The sequence below is a fragment of the Lygodium microphyllum genome, chromosome 7 (genome assembly GCF_053477565.2).
Source record: "Lygodium microphyllum isolate KBCC chromosome 7, Lygodium_microphyllum_v1.1.10, whole genome shotgun sequence".
In the NCBI taxonomy this organism is placed as follows: Eukaryota; Viridiplantae; Streptophyta; class Polypodiopsida; order Schizaeales; family Lygodiaceae; genus Lygodium; species Lygodium microphyllum.
In genome coordinates this window covers 160,242,714-160,261,063 of record NC_141141.1, presented here as the reverse complement: position 1 = coordinate 160,261,063, position 18,350 = coordinate 160,242,714, and the positions used below count along the sequence as shown (strand labels likewise).

The following is an 18,350-nucleotide window of genomic DNA, read 5'->3' as shown; positions in this document are numbered from 1 at the left end:
TTGGCCGGTTAAACTGTCAGATCTGTGCGAATTCTGCAACTTCTGCAGTTGCATGCATGCCTTACCATTCCCTCCATTGACAAACTTCCAAGATTTCCCTCTGACAAAAAGGAAGGCCCGATTGTTTTATTGTAACCTGAATCTAGTAGCAATCAAATAACACGTGCTGAAGGGCTAAGAAAGACCCCTCTCATGCTGCAAACCTCCTCAAAGAAACAAGGCTAGGTACTTAAAAATGTGATCCTATGATGTCAGGGAAGTGTTCAAAGGCACCTCACATATTTTACTGGGGAATATCCTGCCAGTTTGTGCAGTAAAATGTGTGAAACTCTGGCAACCTTCAACAATCAGAAACGGCACAATTAAAAAAACAGCGACATAGCAACATCATCTTGATGTTGTGCCCAGTACAAGATGAATTAAAACAACCATGCATACATACTTTTGTGTACAATTGTTACAGATCGGTTAAAATTTGACAAGTTACAGAATTGCAGTTAGCATTTCTTATCCCCACCATGTCATCTACCTATCTAAGACTGATCCCACCATATGTCAATCAGCAAACCAAGACACTGATTCGCTATACTAAGAGCGCACACACGCTTACCAACTTCTCTTAAAATATTCTGCCTGAAAATTACAATAAAATCTCAGTAAGGCATTGCAAATAAAAGCGATTTTTCTTTAGAAAAACTTGGAACTGTCAAAATTTTGAGATACAATGTATAGCTGGTATCAGACTTTGAAAGCACTCGAAAAATACAAGGCTGATCTACATAAGTTCCCCGTAAGCTACCAGATCCTCTGGTTTAACTGACATCGGAAGGTGCTTACTGTCCAACCTACACTGCTAATGGATGTGATGTGGCACAAATTAGCAAAACTAGCAGCTCAAGCTGCAACTCCTGTTTTTACAGTCGCTGCTGTGGCTTGTGAAAGTGAGGGGCTGTCTGGAGCCAAGCCCATTGCATGCAACCCATTATCCACATACAGAACCGAGCCTGTTATTGCCGAAGCTAAAGGTGAGGCCAAGAAGGCTGCTGCATTGCCAACATCATCTGCACAAAACCGTCCATTAGTAGGTATATCTGCACAAAACTATGGAATACCAAGTATAATCCATGCGATATTGAACCCAAGCAACCTGCTTCAAGATCCTTCTGCAAAGGTGCATTTGCTAGAGAGTAGTTGATCATGTCATCAATGAAACCAATAGCTTTTGCAGCTCTGCTTCTTAGTGGACCTAATCATAATTAACCGAATTTACATTGATGTCAGCATGTCATTGTTTCACTGCCAGTTAAGCAGTTGTATATACAAAAACAGAACATTAAAAAATGCACATCTGTCAGACTACCACTAGCAGAGGAAAGAGAGAAGGCTATAAATAATCAAGGACCATAACAGGCAAAATCAAACTGACCTGCATGCATGTGCACCGAAACATGCTCAATTTCATGGAATGGTCAGTGCATTTCAGATGTCACAGAGGATGTTTGATACCATCAATTTTAGCATAGTACAATAGAAGAATGACACAGGAAAACACAGCAGTCATGACCCAATGCCCAAAACAACCAAGTACAGACACCAGCATGAACCTCTCGTAAGGCAACTCTTCATGCAAGTACATTTGAATGCTACATGAAGAATACAATGTCACAGTCCAAGGCCCAAAAGAACCTAAACAAACCATGTCACATGTCTTTTAAGTTGTAACTGCATGAACCTTTCACAAGGCAACTCTTCGTAGTGCAATAATATTTGAATTATGCTATAGATATTCACTAGGAACTACAAACTACCTACTGTACAAGCATATAAGCTGGATTTCAATTTTGATTGGTTATTTTTGTGGTGGAACCAAGTTGGCTATGATATGGGATCTTGTTTTATGTACAGAATACATTCTCTTCGTGGCAGAACCAAGTTGGCTATGATAAGGGATCTTGTTTTATGTACAGAATACATTCTCTTCATGTCTGGAAATCAAGTATCTGATGGAGGTATAAACCCAAGAAAATAAGAAAGTCTAGAGAGGACACAAGCTGCAAACCCTTTCACAACTCTCTCAGGCTTCCTGATCTAAGAATGAATACAATTCAAGACCTCAGGCTCCCCGACATTGGAATACACTACTGAAGAATCATTTGCTTCTTGGTACCATATCTTGAGGCTTAACAACTTTGCCAGATTCTTGAATTGAAAAAATCTGACAAAAGATAGGATCTTGAAAAGCTTACTGAACTTACTGAATGCTTACTGTTGATTTCCCTCATTTCCTGCACTACTGAAGAATCAGATACTTGTTGGTACCATCTCTTAAGACTAATAACTTTCACAGAATGTGATTTGAAATAAGCCGATGGTAGATGGGATCTTGAAGAGCTTAATGGATGCAATACTGTTTTTGTTTGTTTTCCTTTCTTAGTTTGGTGGCTTTTACCCAAGATTGATAAAGGATCTAGAGAGAGCAACCACAGTCCATGTAGATGTGACTTCTTCAATTGCCTCCTTTCAATCCAGACCTTGGGTATACATATGACTCCAATTTATTCAATTGCCTCCTTTCAATGCAGACCTCAGGGTGTACATATTACTCCAATTTCTTCAATGGCCTCTTGAAACTCCTTACAGACCTCCTGTACTTGTACATGCTCATACAAAGCCTGCCATTTTATCGCTGTTGATTCAAAGCTTTTGTTGAACTTCAATACAGTCATTGAATGACACTTCCTATTTGGCTGCTAACAAGTCTGATCCTTCAGCAATTGAATGGCTGGCTCAAACAAGCAAGGGTGGCACCATCAGTCTTCATTATCTATGAATGTACCACTAGGAACCTCGTATACTTCTTGTTGCCACCATGACAAAGCTCACACCTTCAGACGGTTAGTTCAACTGATTAAATGACTGTCCTTAATAGTAGAGGCCAAGTGCCAGCATGTTAGATGGATGGGTACCTCATTTGATGACCCAACAAGTAACCAGGCAATTTTGGCTACTACTGAAACTGAAACCCTACTAACAATGTGAATCAAGAGCATTCACCATGCATTTAAAGTTCACGACCACCAGGGTAGGAAGTATTTACATATGGTTTCTAGGGGCAAACTCAACAATTTTCCCATTTCTTCAAATTCTACCACACACCAATTATGTAGACAAGTCATTCAGGTACACACTACAGAAATCATCTCTTCAAGTACAAACATGAGGGAATTTATTTCAAGTGCACTGTCTGCTTACATTGATTCTCCCCATAAACTCTCTTTGAGTTGATGCTCCCGGTAAACTCTGTTCAATGTGATTGTCTGTCTCCAAACAGCTCTATCGGTAGAATATGAACCAAATCTTTGGATTGCTTATCCTCAAAAGATTCAAGATGGCACACTTAAAAGATATCCAGTATATTAGGGGGACAAAGATCGTATCTTCATCACGTTGCTGGAAAGGGACCATCTAATTCCTTGAAAGTGATTCTAAAAACAAAATACATGTGGCATGTACAATACTAAAGAAAACAGTGAAATGAAGAAAAGAATTCATGGCTGGACAAGAAAACATGCAGCAACTAAAAATGGCCAGAAGAGAACATGCAGTCAGCCATCATTCATTCTTGTCATAGAACTGATCTGAACATGCACAAGAAAAAAGCATAGAACAAGAAAACAGGTTCAAGTTTTTGAATTTAGCAACCTGCAGAAATGGTGTTCACTCGAAGGTTGTATTTTCTACCAGCTTCAAAAGCAAGGACCTGAGATGAAAAAATAAATGAACAATTCATGGTAACATTATAATACACTACATAACTTCCTTAAGAGCATAATGTTTGTCAACTTCTAAGAACTTGAAAACATGGAAAGAACAAGGTCAAAACACCATACCCTTGTATCACTCTCTAGTGCAGCCTTGGCAGAGCTCATTCCTCCACCATACCTACAGAAAATCAAAATAAACAGTCAGTGTTTGCTCATAACACCACCATATGAAATGGTTCTCTCTAAATATGTTATATATTCACATAGAAGGGGAGAATGCAGGACAAAGAATCAAGGCTCAACAAGGCGTGAGGAGCAACAAAGCTGCCTATGTCAAAAGATGGCATACCAGCAAGACAATAGGGTTTGCGGGGAGGAACACGGAGTGAACTCGGCAAACATGGAGAAGAGAAGAGAAGAAACTCTGATGAATGGAATGATGAAGTTCCGAATCATGGAGTAAATGTGATACAATGGAACAAGAGTGCCGTAGCACAAGAAAAATGATGAAGACAACCACGAACAATGAACCACAATGTCCTCCTGAAGGGGGTGTGACGGTAGTGGAGAGGCTGAAGAGAAGAGGTGACGGACTGAATGAATCAGCCATAAGGAATGAATGAGAGAGTGGCCTATAAATAGGCACAATCAATCTAGGATGGCGCCCCTTTTTGGGGCTGCAAACCCTAAATGCAAACCCTAAACACAAAATGCAAAAACACAAAAATGCAAATTGCGGGTGAAGGGTGAAAGGTTTCTCAACACCCCCTTTCAAGCCCAAAAAGGGAAACAAGAGAAGAGTGAGTTGGAGATGCAATGCTACATGCTGAAGAATGCTCATGCAATAGGTGCCACTTGGACAGTGTCTCTTGTGGGGAAATTGTTCACTTGCCCAAGCACCCTAATACAAAGATGATGAAATCATGCAATGCATAGGAGATAGAGGCTCCCTAAGATCCCAGATTTCCACCTGAAAGAAAACCAGTAGTAAAGAACAATAGACAGAGTGAACTGGAGAACTCGAAACTCAACCTCAAGAGAGAAGCCACCAGCTTCGTGCATCCATGCTGGAAGGAATACAAAGGCCTCATCACCAAGTCACAGCTGAACCTCCAAGGTCCCAATCTAGGTGGTACCTGAAAATCCTGGGTATCAGTAGAAGAGATGGCTGGTCAAAGACAACCACCCCAAGAAAGTAGAGGATAGGTAAAGAACTTCATGCGGAGTAGGTTCCCCCTCTGAGGTGGGAGGTGGAGAGCCTCCGCTGAAGTCGAAGAAGAAGTAGATGCCCCCTCTGAGGGCAAAGAAATAACATCCCCCTCTGAAGTAGATAGGAAATCCAAAAACTCATGGATCACTGACTCTGAAATGTCTGATGACGAAGGAACTGCTGCCGATCGGGCCAAAGAAGATATCTGGGGTGCCAAAGAGCTCCCAAAGCTAGCCTCTCGAACCTGAGTAGTCGAGGGTGGGAAAGGGTGGAGCTCAGAATGAGCAAGAGGTGGGCAACTGCTGTTGTCTCTTAACGGAGCAAATTGGATAGCCGAAGAAGAGGAAGGAGTCGAGCAGCCAATGTCTCTTGAAGGAGTAGACTAACGAGGAGACGGTATCAAACAATCACTGTCTCTTGACGGAGCGGACTGCAAATCCGTAGGTCATGGAAGCCACTGTACCTGAAAATAAGTGGGAGAAGACTGCCGCTGGCATTGCAACGATCTCTAGGAGGTCGTAGCGCCAATCGATCCTCCATGTGTGCGAAAGGACTTAGTGCGCATCAGATGCATCTTATTGCCTTGAGCATTGTACTCTGAAAGCCGATGCAGAACAATCTATGTGGCCCAGAAAGGAGAGGTGGCACAAGGAGTGCTTGGTGGAAGACGCATGTACTCCGGAGGGGTGGGGAGCAAAGGTCGATGTTGACAGTCTTTGGTGGGATAACCGTTCATGGCGCAATAGCAACACCCAATAGACTGGCAATCTATCGGTGGAGATGCCATGGTACCGGTATGGCAAACTGAAGAAGAGGTCAACCACAAACCACAAGCCTCAATATCAACCTCAAGGGGTGTGAGGGTAGTGTCAAATACAAACCGCAATGTCCGCCTCAAGGGGTGGGATGATAGTGGGAAGAGGATGTGACCAGAGATAAGAGGTTGCAACCACTAGAAAAACGCAAGTGAGGAGAGAGAGACAAAACGCAAACAAGACAGCCTGCAGGAGAGACAGACTAAAAAAGGAGAGATTAAAACACAAGCAAGAAAACCTACAAGAGAGAGAGACTAAAAACAAATCACAAGCAGTAGGAGAGAGAAAGACTAAAAACGCAGGTAACAGGTGAGAGAAAGACTAAAAATGCAAGAAAAACAACTTGCAGGAGAGAGAGAGAGAGAGAGAGAGAGAGACTAACAACACATACAACAATACTTGGATGACGTGGCAGGCAGTACGGCAGCAAGTCTGCACAGGAATAGCAATTGCTTGATTGGAATCAGCTCCAAACTGCATGAAGAGGACTGAAAATCAAGTGCTAATTGATGGAGACAGCAACGGACAGCTTCGGCTGAGATGTCCTCCGCGAATAGGGTGTGGGCAGCAAGCTAAAACACCTGAAATATGCAAAAACGAGATTTTGAAGCAGTGGAAGAAGAAGAGAAGTGGATGCCGAATGCGCCACCGGTCTTTGTCTCACTGGAGTGGAGGATCTTTGCCACTGTTTGAGCAGAACCGGCTCTGATACCATATCAAAAGATGACGTACCAGCAAGACAGTAGGGTTTGCGGAGAGGAACACGGAGTGAACTCGGCAAACATGAAGAAGAGAATAGAAGAGAGAATAAACTCTGATGAATGGAATGATGAAGTTCCGAATCATGGAGTGAATGTGATACAAGGTAAACTCTGATGAATGGAATGATGAAGTTCCGAATCATGGAGTGAATGTGATACAAGGAAACAAGGGTGCCATAGCACAAGAAAAATGATGAAGACAGCCACGAACAATGAACCACAATGTCCTCCTAAAAGGGTGTGAGGATAGTGGAGAGGCTAGAAAGAAGAGGTGATGGACTGAATGAATCAACCGTAAGGAATGAATAAAAGAATGGCCTATAAATAGGCACAGTCAGTCTAGGATGGCGCCCCTTTTTGGGGCTGCAAACCCTAAACACAAAACACAAAAACACAAAAATGCAAATTGCGGGTGAAGGGTGAAGGGTTTCTCAACAGCCTATCCTCTTAAAAACCAATGTAACACATGACAACTTCAGTAATAAGGCAGGTCAAGGTATAATAAGGTGTTGAACTCCTGGCTGAGAAGGGAATACCAGCAGCCTGCCAACCTTTAACCTTGGTTGTTACTTGATTTTAATTTCATGGACTAGCATTTGTCTACATAGTGATTGTCAAATTCACATGCATCTCTCACATCATATCATCCAGGAGTAAGAGCATGTACCCCTCAGTGTTAGAGAAAATCCATTGTCAATCATCTCTCATCTCTGCAACCCCAATATTTATGAAGTTTAATGAAACAGCCTTGTGCACCATGCTTAAGCCCCCTTGCAAATTTCATTAACTCTTGTAAACAGCCTTGTGGGTATTAAGACTCAATAGTCATGCTCAAGCACAGGGATTTCATTGTCCATTCAGAGCTTTTTGTAAATTCCTTGTTTGTCTGGAAATTATTCCAACTCTGAATTCAAACACCAAACTTAGCTAAAAATAACTGTGTAGTATCAAAACTAAACAACCCCAATCAAATGAAGACAAAAGTTACCCAGGGATGATTTTCTCAGAAGCAATGTAAGTGAGAGACAAGGATGAGCCACCTGCAGAACAGCCAAAGAATTACGACAGATATGGATTCAGGGCTAAAGCATCAGAACAGAAATTGAACTTTGACATCTTACCAGGGTTAATAAAAGGGCCAAAATGCTTCAGCAAAGACACATATGAGTAGCTTGAAGCTGACACAGCAGCTAGATAACCACGTCTCGAGGTTTCAAGAAGTGGTTTAGTCACCTGTCTCAAGAGCTTGTTAGTAAAGAAAAATACAATACGCATCACATATACATTAGTCATCCATAAGTACATAACCTTAAACATACATCTAGACCACAGTCTAAAAAGTGCACCAGGATATCTAGGTAAATATACCTCTGGACCATTGGCTAAAGAATGCACCAAAATGTCTATGCTCCCAAAGTCTTCTTTAACACATTCAGCAGCTTCCTACAGATGTGACACATGAACAAGAAGCACAAATCACCCAAGAGTTGACACGCATTTAGAGTCTTGTCTTAAATAGCCTGCAGGACTTTGATGCATAAAACTGAAAAAGAACTAGAAACTACTGAATAATTAACAAACCTTTACAGTCCATTTTGAATAGCCGGCATATCGTTTGTTTGTTTTGATCTGGATACAACATAATGAAGTAATTAAGTAGCCATAAAACTGCCCTCTTCTCCAGAGGAAAAGCCTTGAGAGAATTTATAGCAATCAATACTCTCTACAGTAAAACACAGACTGAATCAAAATACAAAATTACATCTTCAGGAACATCATCCATAGTGTCAAACACGGCATCCAGGGGGTAGACTTTAGCAATCTCCATAAGAGAGCCATTCGGAAGCCTGGACACAGAATGCGAATTAGTTCTGTAACTTCCAGTATATAGTGCTTGAACAGTTTGCAGTGGATAAAGGTGAAGGTGATAGGTTATTCCTTACCTTCGAGATTCATCAAACTTTCCCCTTCTAAAACTTGTCTCAAAAATGTTCATGGCCTGCACTCAAGTCACTGTTACATCACAACTTGACAATGTCCCATAATGTGCGACCTTTTTAAGATATGGAATCAAGACTAACCGGAACCCAAGTTCCAACAAGAATCTCTGCCCCAGCTGCTGCCAAAGCCTTGGCTATTGCCCAACCATACCCTTGGTCATCAGCAACTCCAGCAATGAAAGCTCTCTTACCTGTCCAAACAAAAGGGCAAAGTCTTACCTCTATACCTAAAACACATTGAACCATGACACAGCCTATTACTGATCAGCAGCCATGCAAAAAATTTACATTTATCATCAGGAACAAAAAAAAATTCAGGATAATAACCATGAGCGACATTAGAGTACCTGCATACTTGACCCCTGTATATATCACAGTTCAGGGAAACAAAAAGTAAAAATGGGCACAGAAGAAGGAAAAGGGCATCAAAGCAGAATTTCATGAAGCTAACTCAGTAATGGAATGCACTGCACCACCAAGAGAAGTGAGAGGGCATCCTAGTACTGTGAGCTTAGATATAGAAAATGGAAATGCTAATGTAGCTCAAAATACCAGAAATGTGAATGATATACAGAAAGGAAAGTATTCAAAGAATTGGTTATAATTTGCATTGCAATAATACCATTTGCCCTATGTCAAACATGGTAAAGGTCTCCTTATCAGCCCAAAATTGGAGACCCAAAATTATGAGGTATATTAGCAGCTCTGAGTGGGTGCTGTGTCTTGGTCCATGCACCATAGTTGCAGGAAAGTGCCTCTAAACCTAGTGATATGGTCAGTTCAGTTTCTCAGAATCTTGAACTGTTCCACCAACCTTTAACTGTTCTGAGGAATCAGGACTTAACTGTCAAATTTGACAACTACTCAATCGGTGAACTTTTCAATAGCAAAAGCTGCAATAATGAGAGCTTATATATACTTGGCACAGTCCATTATTGGACCAACTCCTAATGTGCCCAGAACCAGATGTCCATCACAAGTGCAATGCAGGAATTGCAAGAATGTGCTGTGCACAGAACAGGATGTCCAATGTGCCAGGGGATAGAAACAGAAAGAAAACTCAATTAACGAGAAATAAAAGTAGCTTATATAAGTCACCCAGAGCTGCTTAATGCCAGTTTTTCAAGTGCCAGAGCCTGGATCAAAACATCCAGCATCAGACAATTGACAGTATCTGACCTGCAGTAGGTATTCTAACGTAGGATAGTTCAATACTGCTAAACATTAAGGACAATATCCTGCAAGACAACCAGGCATTAGACCTTTGACAAAACATAAATCTCCCATATATGCTGCAAAACACAGCATTGCTAGATACTCCGCTACATGCAGTGCCTAAAGCTAAGCATCAGACAATCAACATTGAAGACATCAGATTTCCCATTCATTCTCCATGCTCAAGTAATTAAACCGGCTGCACAATGCTAGGCATCAGACAAAAGGTCCTTAGTGTGTTTGTTTGCAGATCCATCATCCTGTAGATTCTTCCAGTTTTATGTTAAGTCTCACTGTCTCAATACCCTCTCCGTTACATATTCTATTTGCAAAAATGGCAACTAGCAAATTGGCTACATCATTTACACCTGCAATGTGTATGGTTACCCAGTCCTAATCTTAAGCAGCAAATTGGGTGTCATGGACTACCTCATGAGCTTTACTTGGAACTTCTGCCCTTGATCTGGGCTCTTAGGTTGTCCCAAAAACTTGCCTGCAGATCAATGACATAACGTTTATTTCTGAAAATCTACATGGTTGAGGCGAGCTTAAGAGACGCAGGCACATAAAGCTCCAGCATATTGCAGCTTTTAGCTCCATCAGCCAGTTATCTATTTGTCACTGGGGAGCATTCAGATCAGCTTCAGCATGATTGCACATTTCAATGTATGGGCTAGCTGTTGGACCATATCAGCTTCAGCATGATTGCACATTTCAATGTATGGGCTAGCTGTTGGACCATATTGTTCAGTTTCAGTATAAATTAACCTCAGCTAATCACAGTAGTCATACATAGATACCTTACTCTTCTAAATAAGGACCATTGTGAATAGACATTAACACACTCTCTCTAATCACAGTAGTCATACATTGACACTTTACTCTTCAACGTGAATACACACACACACACACACACACACACACACACACACACACACACACACACACACACACACACACACACTCCCTCCCTCCCTCCCTCTCTCTCTCTCTCTCTCTCTCTCTCTCTCTCTCTCTCTCTCTCTCTCTCTCTCTCTCTCTGTGTGTGTGCGTGTGTGCGTGTGTTTGTGTGTGTGTTATCCAATTAACGAGATTTTATCCTTAATTCTTCCCGGAATCCAGCCCAAGAAAGCCTCTCTCTCTCTCTCTCTCTCTCTCTCTCTCTCTCTCTCTCTCTCTCTCTCTCTCTCTCTCTCTCTCTCTCTCTCTGTGCGTGTGTTTGTGTGTGTGTTATCCAATTAACGAGATTTGATCCTTAATTCTTCCTGGAATCCAGCCCAAGAAAGACTCTCTCTCTCTCTCTCTCTCTCTCATATATATAGCAAGGAAAACGTATTCCAGATAAAAAGGGGAAAATTTGGGCAGCAAGAACAGCGAGAGCAATTACCTCGGAGGTCAATTGACAGACCAGGAGATACTCCGGTGCCATTGTCAGAAGCTAAAGCTCGGATCGCTCCTTTCCTCGTCCTGGACGCAGCGCAGTTGAGGAGGGTTTGACTAGAAAGCTTGGGCCCGGAGGAGAAGAAGCTCGGTCTGAGGAACAGATCCAGGCCTTGCCGCCGGGAACAAGAGGAAGAAAAGGCCAACATAGAGCAAGAAGGAGAAGGAGAAGGAGATGGTCCTGCAGGCGGGGCAAATGAGGGGCTCGGGGCGGCATTGCTCAGAGTTGCAGAGTAGCAGGTCGCCATGTTGACGATTTTAGGGCCACAAGAAGAAGCTGCTCTGTGAGAACAAAGCGAAGAAGATGGTGATGGTGATGACGATGATCCGAGGCGCAGGGGAGGAAGACGAAAGAGCGTGATATTTAACATGCAGTTTCTCCTTCGTTTATTGTTGGTGAAGTCTTAGTTCTAGTTGGAGAAAGGGGCAGAGAGAGAGAGAGAGACACACACACACACAGATCACGACGTGGAAGGGAGGCAGCAGGGGCGAGAGAAGCTATGCTTCTTGTGTGGGCGCGCAGCGTTGTTGTCTCTCTCTCTTGTTTGAACTGTAGCTTCCTCTGCCACTTCAAAAATTACAGTCCCCATGCACACACACGCACACACAAAACCCTTGCTCTTTCTCTTGTGTGTGGAACCAATGTTCTCATGATTAGGAAACCTGCCCACAGCCACCCAGCAGCCATTATAACTCTTTTTCTAAAGATAAGAGACACTCACCCTCACATGAGAAGGCCTTTAACTAGGTTGACATGCTCAACTAAGTAAGTAGAGTACGAAGTTCCATGTACAATTCTTTCATGTTTGTTAGGTAGCAATTTTATTGATGGTGTTTAGGTATGTGAAGTGTTTTAAAGTGAAATATGTTTGTAAATAAGATTTAGCGTTGTTTAAAGTTGTGATCTTGTCATCTAATGCAGGTCGTCATTTGTTGTCGATAATTGAATGGATATGGCCATCAGTTTTTTGAGGTCATATGTTGGAAAGCCATTGACATATGTTGATGGCTTTTGCCCAACAACATTTGTCGTTCTCGTCTGGTTTATTATTATGTACCTGTGAATTTGTGTGTTTATAAGGATGATTCTCAATCTGGAACTGGGTGTTCCTGTGGTTTTGAATGTATAGCTAAAACATCTACATGTATAGGTTGATGTTCGGTGCCTTGTGTTGGTGCTTGTTACGCCACAAGGTGAGTTGTTGGTTCGTTGACTAAATTGTGACTTGGATTCTTAATATCATTTTGTTCGTTTGACGTGTCGATAAGGTTGATTTTACACATTGCACCATTTCCTACACCTATGGTGAGGTCAATGTTCTCATTTATCATTGCAATCATCCCAACTACTATCTCATGGAGTCTGAACTTTGATGATGTGGATCTATTCAGCTATGTAGTATTTGTGTAGAATCTACTTATTGTAGTTGCGAGCATCTTCCTTGAGTGTCCATATGATTCTTGTTTTTTGATTGATGAAATCTAAGACATCCTTCTCATCGATCATGCGCTGATGTAAGCATTCATATATCTCTCTCTTTGTTGGACAGTGATGCCTGATCACTTGTAGAAACTGTAAGAATGATAGGTTATGTGTGTGTCGAAGTGAGGTTTGGAGAGTGTGTTGCTTTCCCATGTTCCCAATACAATGAGGAGGTGATGTGACATTATTTGCAGAACTCAGTTTGATGGTTGTAAATAGGCAATAACTCTACAAGATTGCCAAATAGTATCACAAGCTTCTTGCTAAATGGACTAAGCAGCGAGCCTTGGTAGGCGCTCACTATCTAGTGCACTCGTATATCGAATGTTGTTCTTGTTAACATGGACATCTCACCGATGATGATTGTGTCAACTTCTCTTATTGCAATGTAGCATTCATTCATCTCTTACAACTATACTAGATATTGTTATTCATGTACTAGTATCTTCAACTAGCAGTGGACCATGGTGGATAGGCTGCATAGTCTAGTTGCAAAACTGCTCATGTGCTTATTGTCAATAATAAACTCCTATTCCTGGCAATGAGGTTGTAGCTGTAGTAATGTATGAGGAAGCTCTTTCCATTGCCTAGTGTGCCGTTGACAATGTCTAGGCCGTATATTGCATCGATGAGGTGGTTGTAGACAACTTGTTGTTCTATTTATTAGAGTACTATCAAGAATTGTTCAGAACTCTTTCATGAGCTGTAACATCTTTATTCATATTGATGCGAGGCTACTTTCTACAAGATTGCCAAATAGTATCATGAGCTTCTTGTTAAATGGACTAAGCAACGAGCCTTGGTAGACTCTCACTATTTAGTGCACTATTATATCGAATGTTGTTATTGTTAACATGGACATCTCATCGATGATGATTGCGCCAACTTCTCTTATTGCAATGTAGCATTCATCCATCTCTTACAACTATACTAGATATTGTTATTTACATACTGGTATCTTTAACTAGTAGTGGACCATGGTGGATAGGCTGCATAGTCTAATTGCAAAACTGCTCATGTGCTTATTGTCAATAATAAACTCCTATTCCTGGCAATGAGGTTGTAACTGTAGTAATGTATGAGGAAGCTCTTTCCATTGTCTGGTGTGTCGTTGATAATGTGTAGGCCGTATGTTGCATCAATGAGATGGTTGTAGACACCTTGTTGTTCTATTTGCTAGAGTACTATCAAGAATTGTTCGGAACTCTTTCATGGGCTGTAACATCTTTATTCGTATTGATGCGAGGCTACTGTCGCAATCAAAAGCTACTGGAGATACTGTGAATGTCATTGGGTTATCTTTAATGAAAGGGATCTTTTGAATGATCGTGTTCATCATTTGATGGGTCGAGCAATTTTCTTTACATGTAGTCCGTGATGAACATTTTGAGATCTTCCTCATTGGCCATGAGACCATGAAGTTGGCACTCGATGTAGTATGATTGTGCTAAGTTCTAATGCTTATGAGTTTTCTCTTTGACCTAATGCTTGTTTGTTGTAGTAATGTGTTGAAGAAGAAACCTTTAGTTTGGTGGCCTAGGTAAAAATCATGAATGGTACTAGCCCCATATGCTACTCCACGGTATTGCCATAAGCATCACGAAGAGTGGGTTCAAGATCAGATGTAGTGTGGTTTTGATGATGCTGTAGATTTATGGTAGTAATAGAATGTTACATGCTCTAAGCTCAATAGCCGAGCATAGTAAAGGTCTACATGGTGCATGATGATATTCCCTATCATTGTGAGCTTCTATTATTGTATTTGTGCAAGGGAGTTGTCGATGTACTCAACAGAATCGCTTTGTGTGACTATTGGGATTTGCATACAATTTAACCTTACTTTAATGGGTGACATTGGCTTGCACAATATTGTGGCAAAAATTACTTTTTGTTTGTTTTGTTCAAAGATGGGAGAGAGAGACAGGGAATACTCCATATCCATGAGCCTTCAGGCTCTCATTGTGTTTTCTTCATTATTCAAGAACTAACTGAGAAGCACACAATACAATGTAAAAGTAAACTAGACTAGGTGTAGACCTAACTGACTAACTCTAGTCAGGTCACTGACTAACACACACCTGACTTATTCAATGTAGTCACATGGAGACAATTGTACACACACACTAGCTGTCACAGATGTCGGTCACTCATAAAGACGAACTGAAGTGAGCTTGACTTCTAACACTCCCCCTCAAGCTCAAAACAAAACTCAAATCATTTGCATCACTCCAAGTAGCTGTCTAAAGTGAACGAACTTATCTTTACCAAGTGATTTGGTAAAGATGTCTGCTACTACCTGGTCTTCAGTCTTCACATGCTCCAAGTCAATCTGATCTGCTAAAACCATTTCCTTGATGAAATGGTAGTGAACCTCAATGTGTTTCGATCTTGCATGATAAACATGATTGCTTGCTAACATGACACTGCTTAAATTATCATAGTACAGCCTTACTTTGTTGTCCAAGTGTACTCCCAAGTCATTCAGCAACTTCTGTAACCACATAGCTTCACAGGCCGCTAAGGCCGCACCACAACACTCTACTTCCGTACTGGACAGTGCAACTGTAGGCTGTTTCTTACTCTGCCAACTGATCATGCTACTACCCAATCCAAATGCATAGCCACTGGTTGAGCTCTTGTCATAAGTGCAGCCAACCTAGTCAGCATCAGTATACCCCATCAAGTCAAGGGGTTTCCCATATGCGTAAAATAGTCCATGATCTGTGGTACTCTTTACATATCTCAGAATTATCCTGACTGCATCCAAGTGTGGTTTATGAGGCTTCTGCATGAACTGACTGATCAGCCCCATAGCATAACTCAAGTCAGGTCTAGTGATCGTGAGATAGATCAAGCTGCCTACCATCTGTCTGTATATGGTAACATTCTCAATCTCTGTCCCAACATCAATCTGCAGCTTGACATTCTGCTCTAAAGGCGTATCCATAGGCTTGCAATCAGCCATACCATATTTTTGTAATATGTCCTGAGCATACTGCTTCTGTAGCAGCCATATGCCTTGAGGTGTAGAGACAACCTCAATCCCCAAAAAATATTTCAGCTCTCCTAGGTCCTTGACCTTAAACTCAATCTGTAGACATGTCTTTACTTCAGCAATCCCGCTTTTATCATCTCCTGTAATGATCAAGTCATCAACATAGACAACTAGGAATACATAGCCACGATCTATCTTCTTCACAAACAAACTATGATCAGCATCACCCAATCGGAAACCATGTTGCTGCAAATAACTGCTGATGCAAGCATTCCATGCTCTGGGTGCTTGTTTCAGCCCATATAATGCCTTTTTCAGCTGGCATACATGTGCTGGAAATTCTGGATGCACATAGCCTTCAGGCTGTTCCATGTAAACTTCTTCCTGTAACTCTCCATTCAGAAAGGCATTCTTTACGTCCATCTGCCATAGTTTCCAGCCTCTAGATGCTGCCAAAGCAATCACAGTTTTAACTGTAGCCATCTTTGCTACAGGGCTGAAAGTCTCCTCATAATCAAGACCATACTACTGCGCATACCCTTTTGCAACCAGCCTACTCTTGTATCTTTCCAATGATCCATCTGATTTACATTTTACCTTATACACCCACTTGCAGCCAATAGGTGTTTTTCCCCCAGGCAACTATACCAAATCCCATGTGCCATTTTCAGCCAAAGCTGAATATTCCTCATCCAGTAGCACGCCAATCCTCATCTGCATCATCAAACTTACTTGGTTCTCTAAAACCTGTTACTTTCATCATATAAGCATAATGACGGGCTGAATATCCAGTGTAAGTGTATCTATCAACAGGTCGTCTGAGCCTCTCTGATCTCCTGAGCTATGGCTCACTGTGAGCTTGCCTCTCATGAGGCGGCACATAACAACTCTGCCTAGCACCTGGCGTCATAACAGATGGAATCCCCAATTCACTGTCTAAGCTGTCACTGCTAGATGACTCATAACCTGCAGTGAGTGGACCTATTACATCTTCAAAAACCTTTTCTTTTCCCTTATCTGTTCTCCCCCTCACTGACATATCCGTGTCAATGGATGCAGTAGTGTGACTACGCAATCGTCCTGTCCAAGGACTCACTGTAGATGATACATCACCTGTTTGACCACTCATGGAAGTACTCTCTGCAGGAGTATTTTCAGCACGACTCATACTGGGTGAGCCATCAATAGGCACTGCAACAGGATTCCCATACCAAGATGCTAACTCATCAAAAACCACATCTCTGCTTATGAGTGTCTCATGCGTAGAAGGTACATAACACTTATAAGCTTTCCGTTCCTGTGCATATCCCACAAACACACTCTTCACTGCCTTAGGGTCCAGTTTCTTCCTCTTCTCATCCGGTATATGCACATATGCAATGCTGCCAAATACCTTCAAGTGCAAAATATCAGGTTTATGACCATACAACCTCTCATATGGAGTGACATCATGAATCCCTGCTGTAGGGGTTCGATTCAGCACATAGATAGCAGTCATCACTGCTTCAGCCCAATAACCATTTGGCAGACATTTCTCATTCAGCATAGCTCTAGCTGATTCCATCAGGACCCTGTTTTTCCTCTCTGCAACACCATTTTGCTGCGGTATATAGCTACATGTGAGTTGTCTTCTGATCCCATATTTAGCAAGATACTTGTCAAAGTAATTAGAGACATATTCACCTCCTCCATCTGATCTCAAACAGGATATGTAGTAGCCCACCTCATTTTCTGCATGGTTCTTGAAGTCTTTAAATGCATCAAACACATCATCTTTATGCTTCAAAATATAAAGCCAAGTGTACCTCCTGAAATCATCAATAAATGATACATAATACCGTGCACCTCCAAAAGAAGCATTATGTGAAGGACCCCATACATCAAAGTGCACCAATTGTAAAGGCCTAGTGCTGTTTTTTACATGTCTCATGAAAGGAAACCGTGCCTGCTTCCCAAACTGACATGCAGGGCATACATGACCAAAGTCATTATACTTGAATTTGGGTAATCCAAGTACTACTTCCTTCAGCTGCATAGATTTCAGCTTTTGTACATTGACATGTCCAATCCGCTTGTGCCAAATCTCTACATCCCGAATGGCACTCTCATCATGAGCAAACATGGCTGCCTTAAGTCTCGGAATGGTCGCATCCAATGTAAACATCCTGCCATCCCTTCTGCCCTGCAGCCATTTCCATACTCCTCAATGAAACATCCATCTTTGTTAAATCTCACTTGCAGATTCTGTTTTGCCATTTGAACCACAGACAAAAGATTCTTTGTTATGGTCGGTACATGTAATACATCATGCAGGCCTTTCTTCTTGCCATCAAGCATCATGAGAGGAACAATCCCTTTATGCTTTATGTCATGTTGGGTGTCATCCCCAGTACATACATGACCATGTGTACCTGTAACCATCTCATCAAACCACTCTCCATGCGGTGTCATGTGGTTTGACGCTCCAGAGTCAATGTACCATCTATCATCTCTATTATGTCTCGATGCATTTTTGGATACATGCTGCATGGCAAAGAGTCTATCAACTTGCTCATCATGAGCACCACTGGAAGATGCATAGTGCCCATGTTGTTTGCCCTTTGCCTTCATATCTCCCTGCTTCTTGTAGCAATCCTTTGCAATGTGCCCATACCTGCCACAATAATG

The 18,350-nt window shown here is 41.7% G+C and overlaps 1 protein-coding gene across 1 annotated transcript; it reads right to left on the bottom strand.

The window, feature by feature from the left end:
* Positions 1 to 669: 669 nt before the first annotated feature.
* MOD1 (NAD(P)-binding Rossmann-fold superfamily protein) lies at positions 670 to 11,864 on the bottom strand. Its single transcript, XM_087682189.1, has 12 exons — positions 11,153 to 11,864; positions 8,632 to 8,741; positions 8,494 to 8,549; positions 8,313 to 8,397; positions 8,132 to 8,179; positions 7,919 to 7,993; positions 7,672 to 7,783; positions 7,539 to 7,590; positions 3,891 to 3,942; positions 3,703 to 3,760; positions 1,148 to 1,246; positions 670 to 1,061 (listed from the first exon to the last, which is right to left on the bottom strand). Exons 1-12 carry the CDS (start codon positions 11,574 to 11,576, stop codon positions 895 to 897), a joined length of 1,338 nt encoding a protein of 445 aa, XP_087538315.1. The 5' UTR covers positions 11,577 to 11,864; the 3' UTR covers positions 670 to 894.
* Positions 11,865 to 18,350: the final 6,486 nt, after the last annotated feature.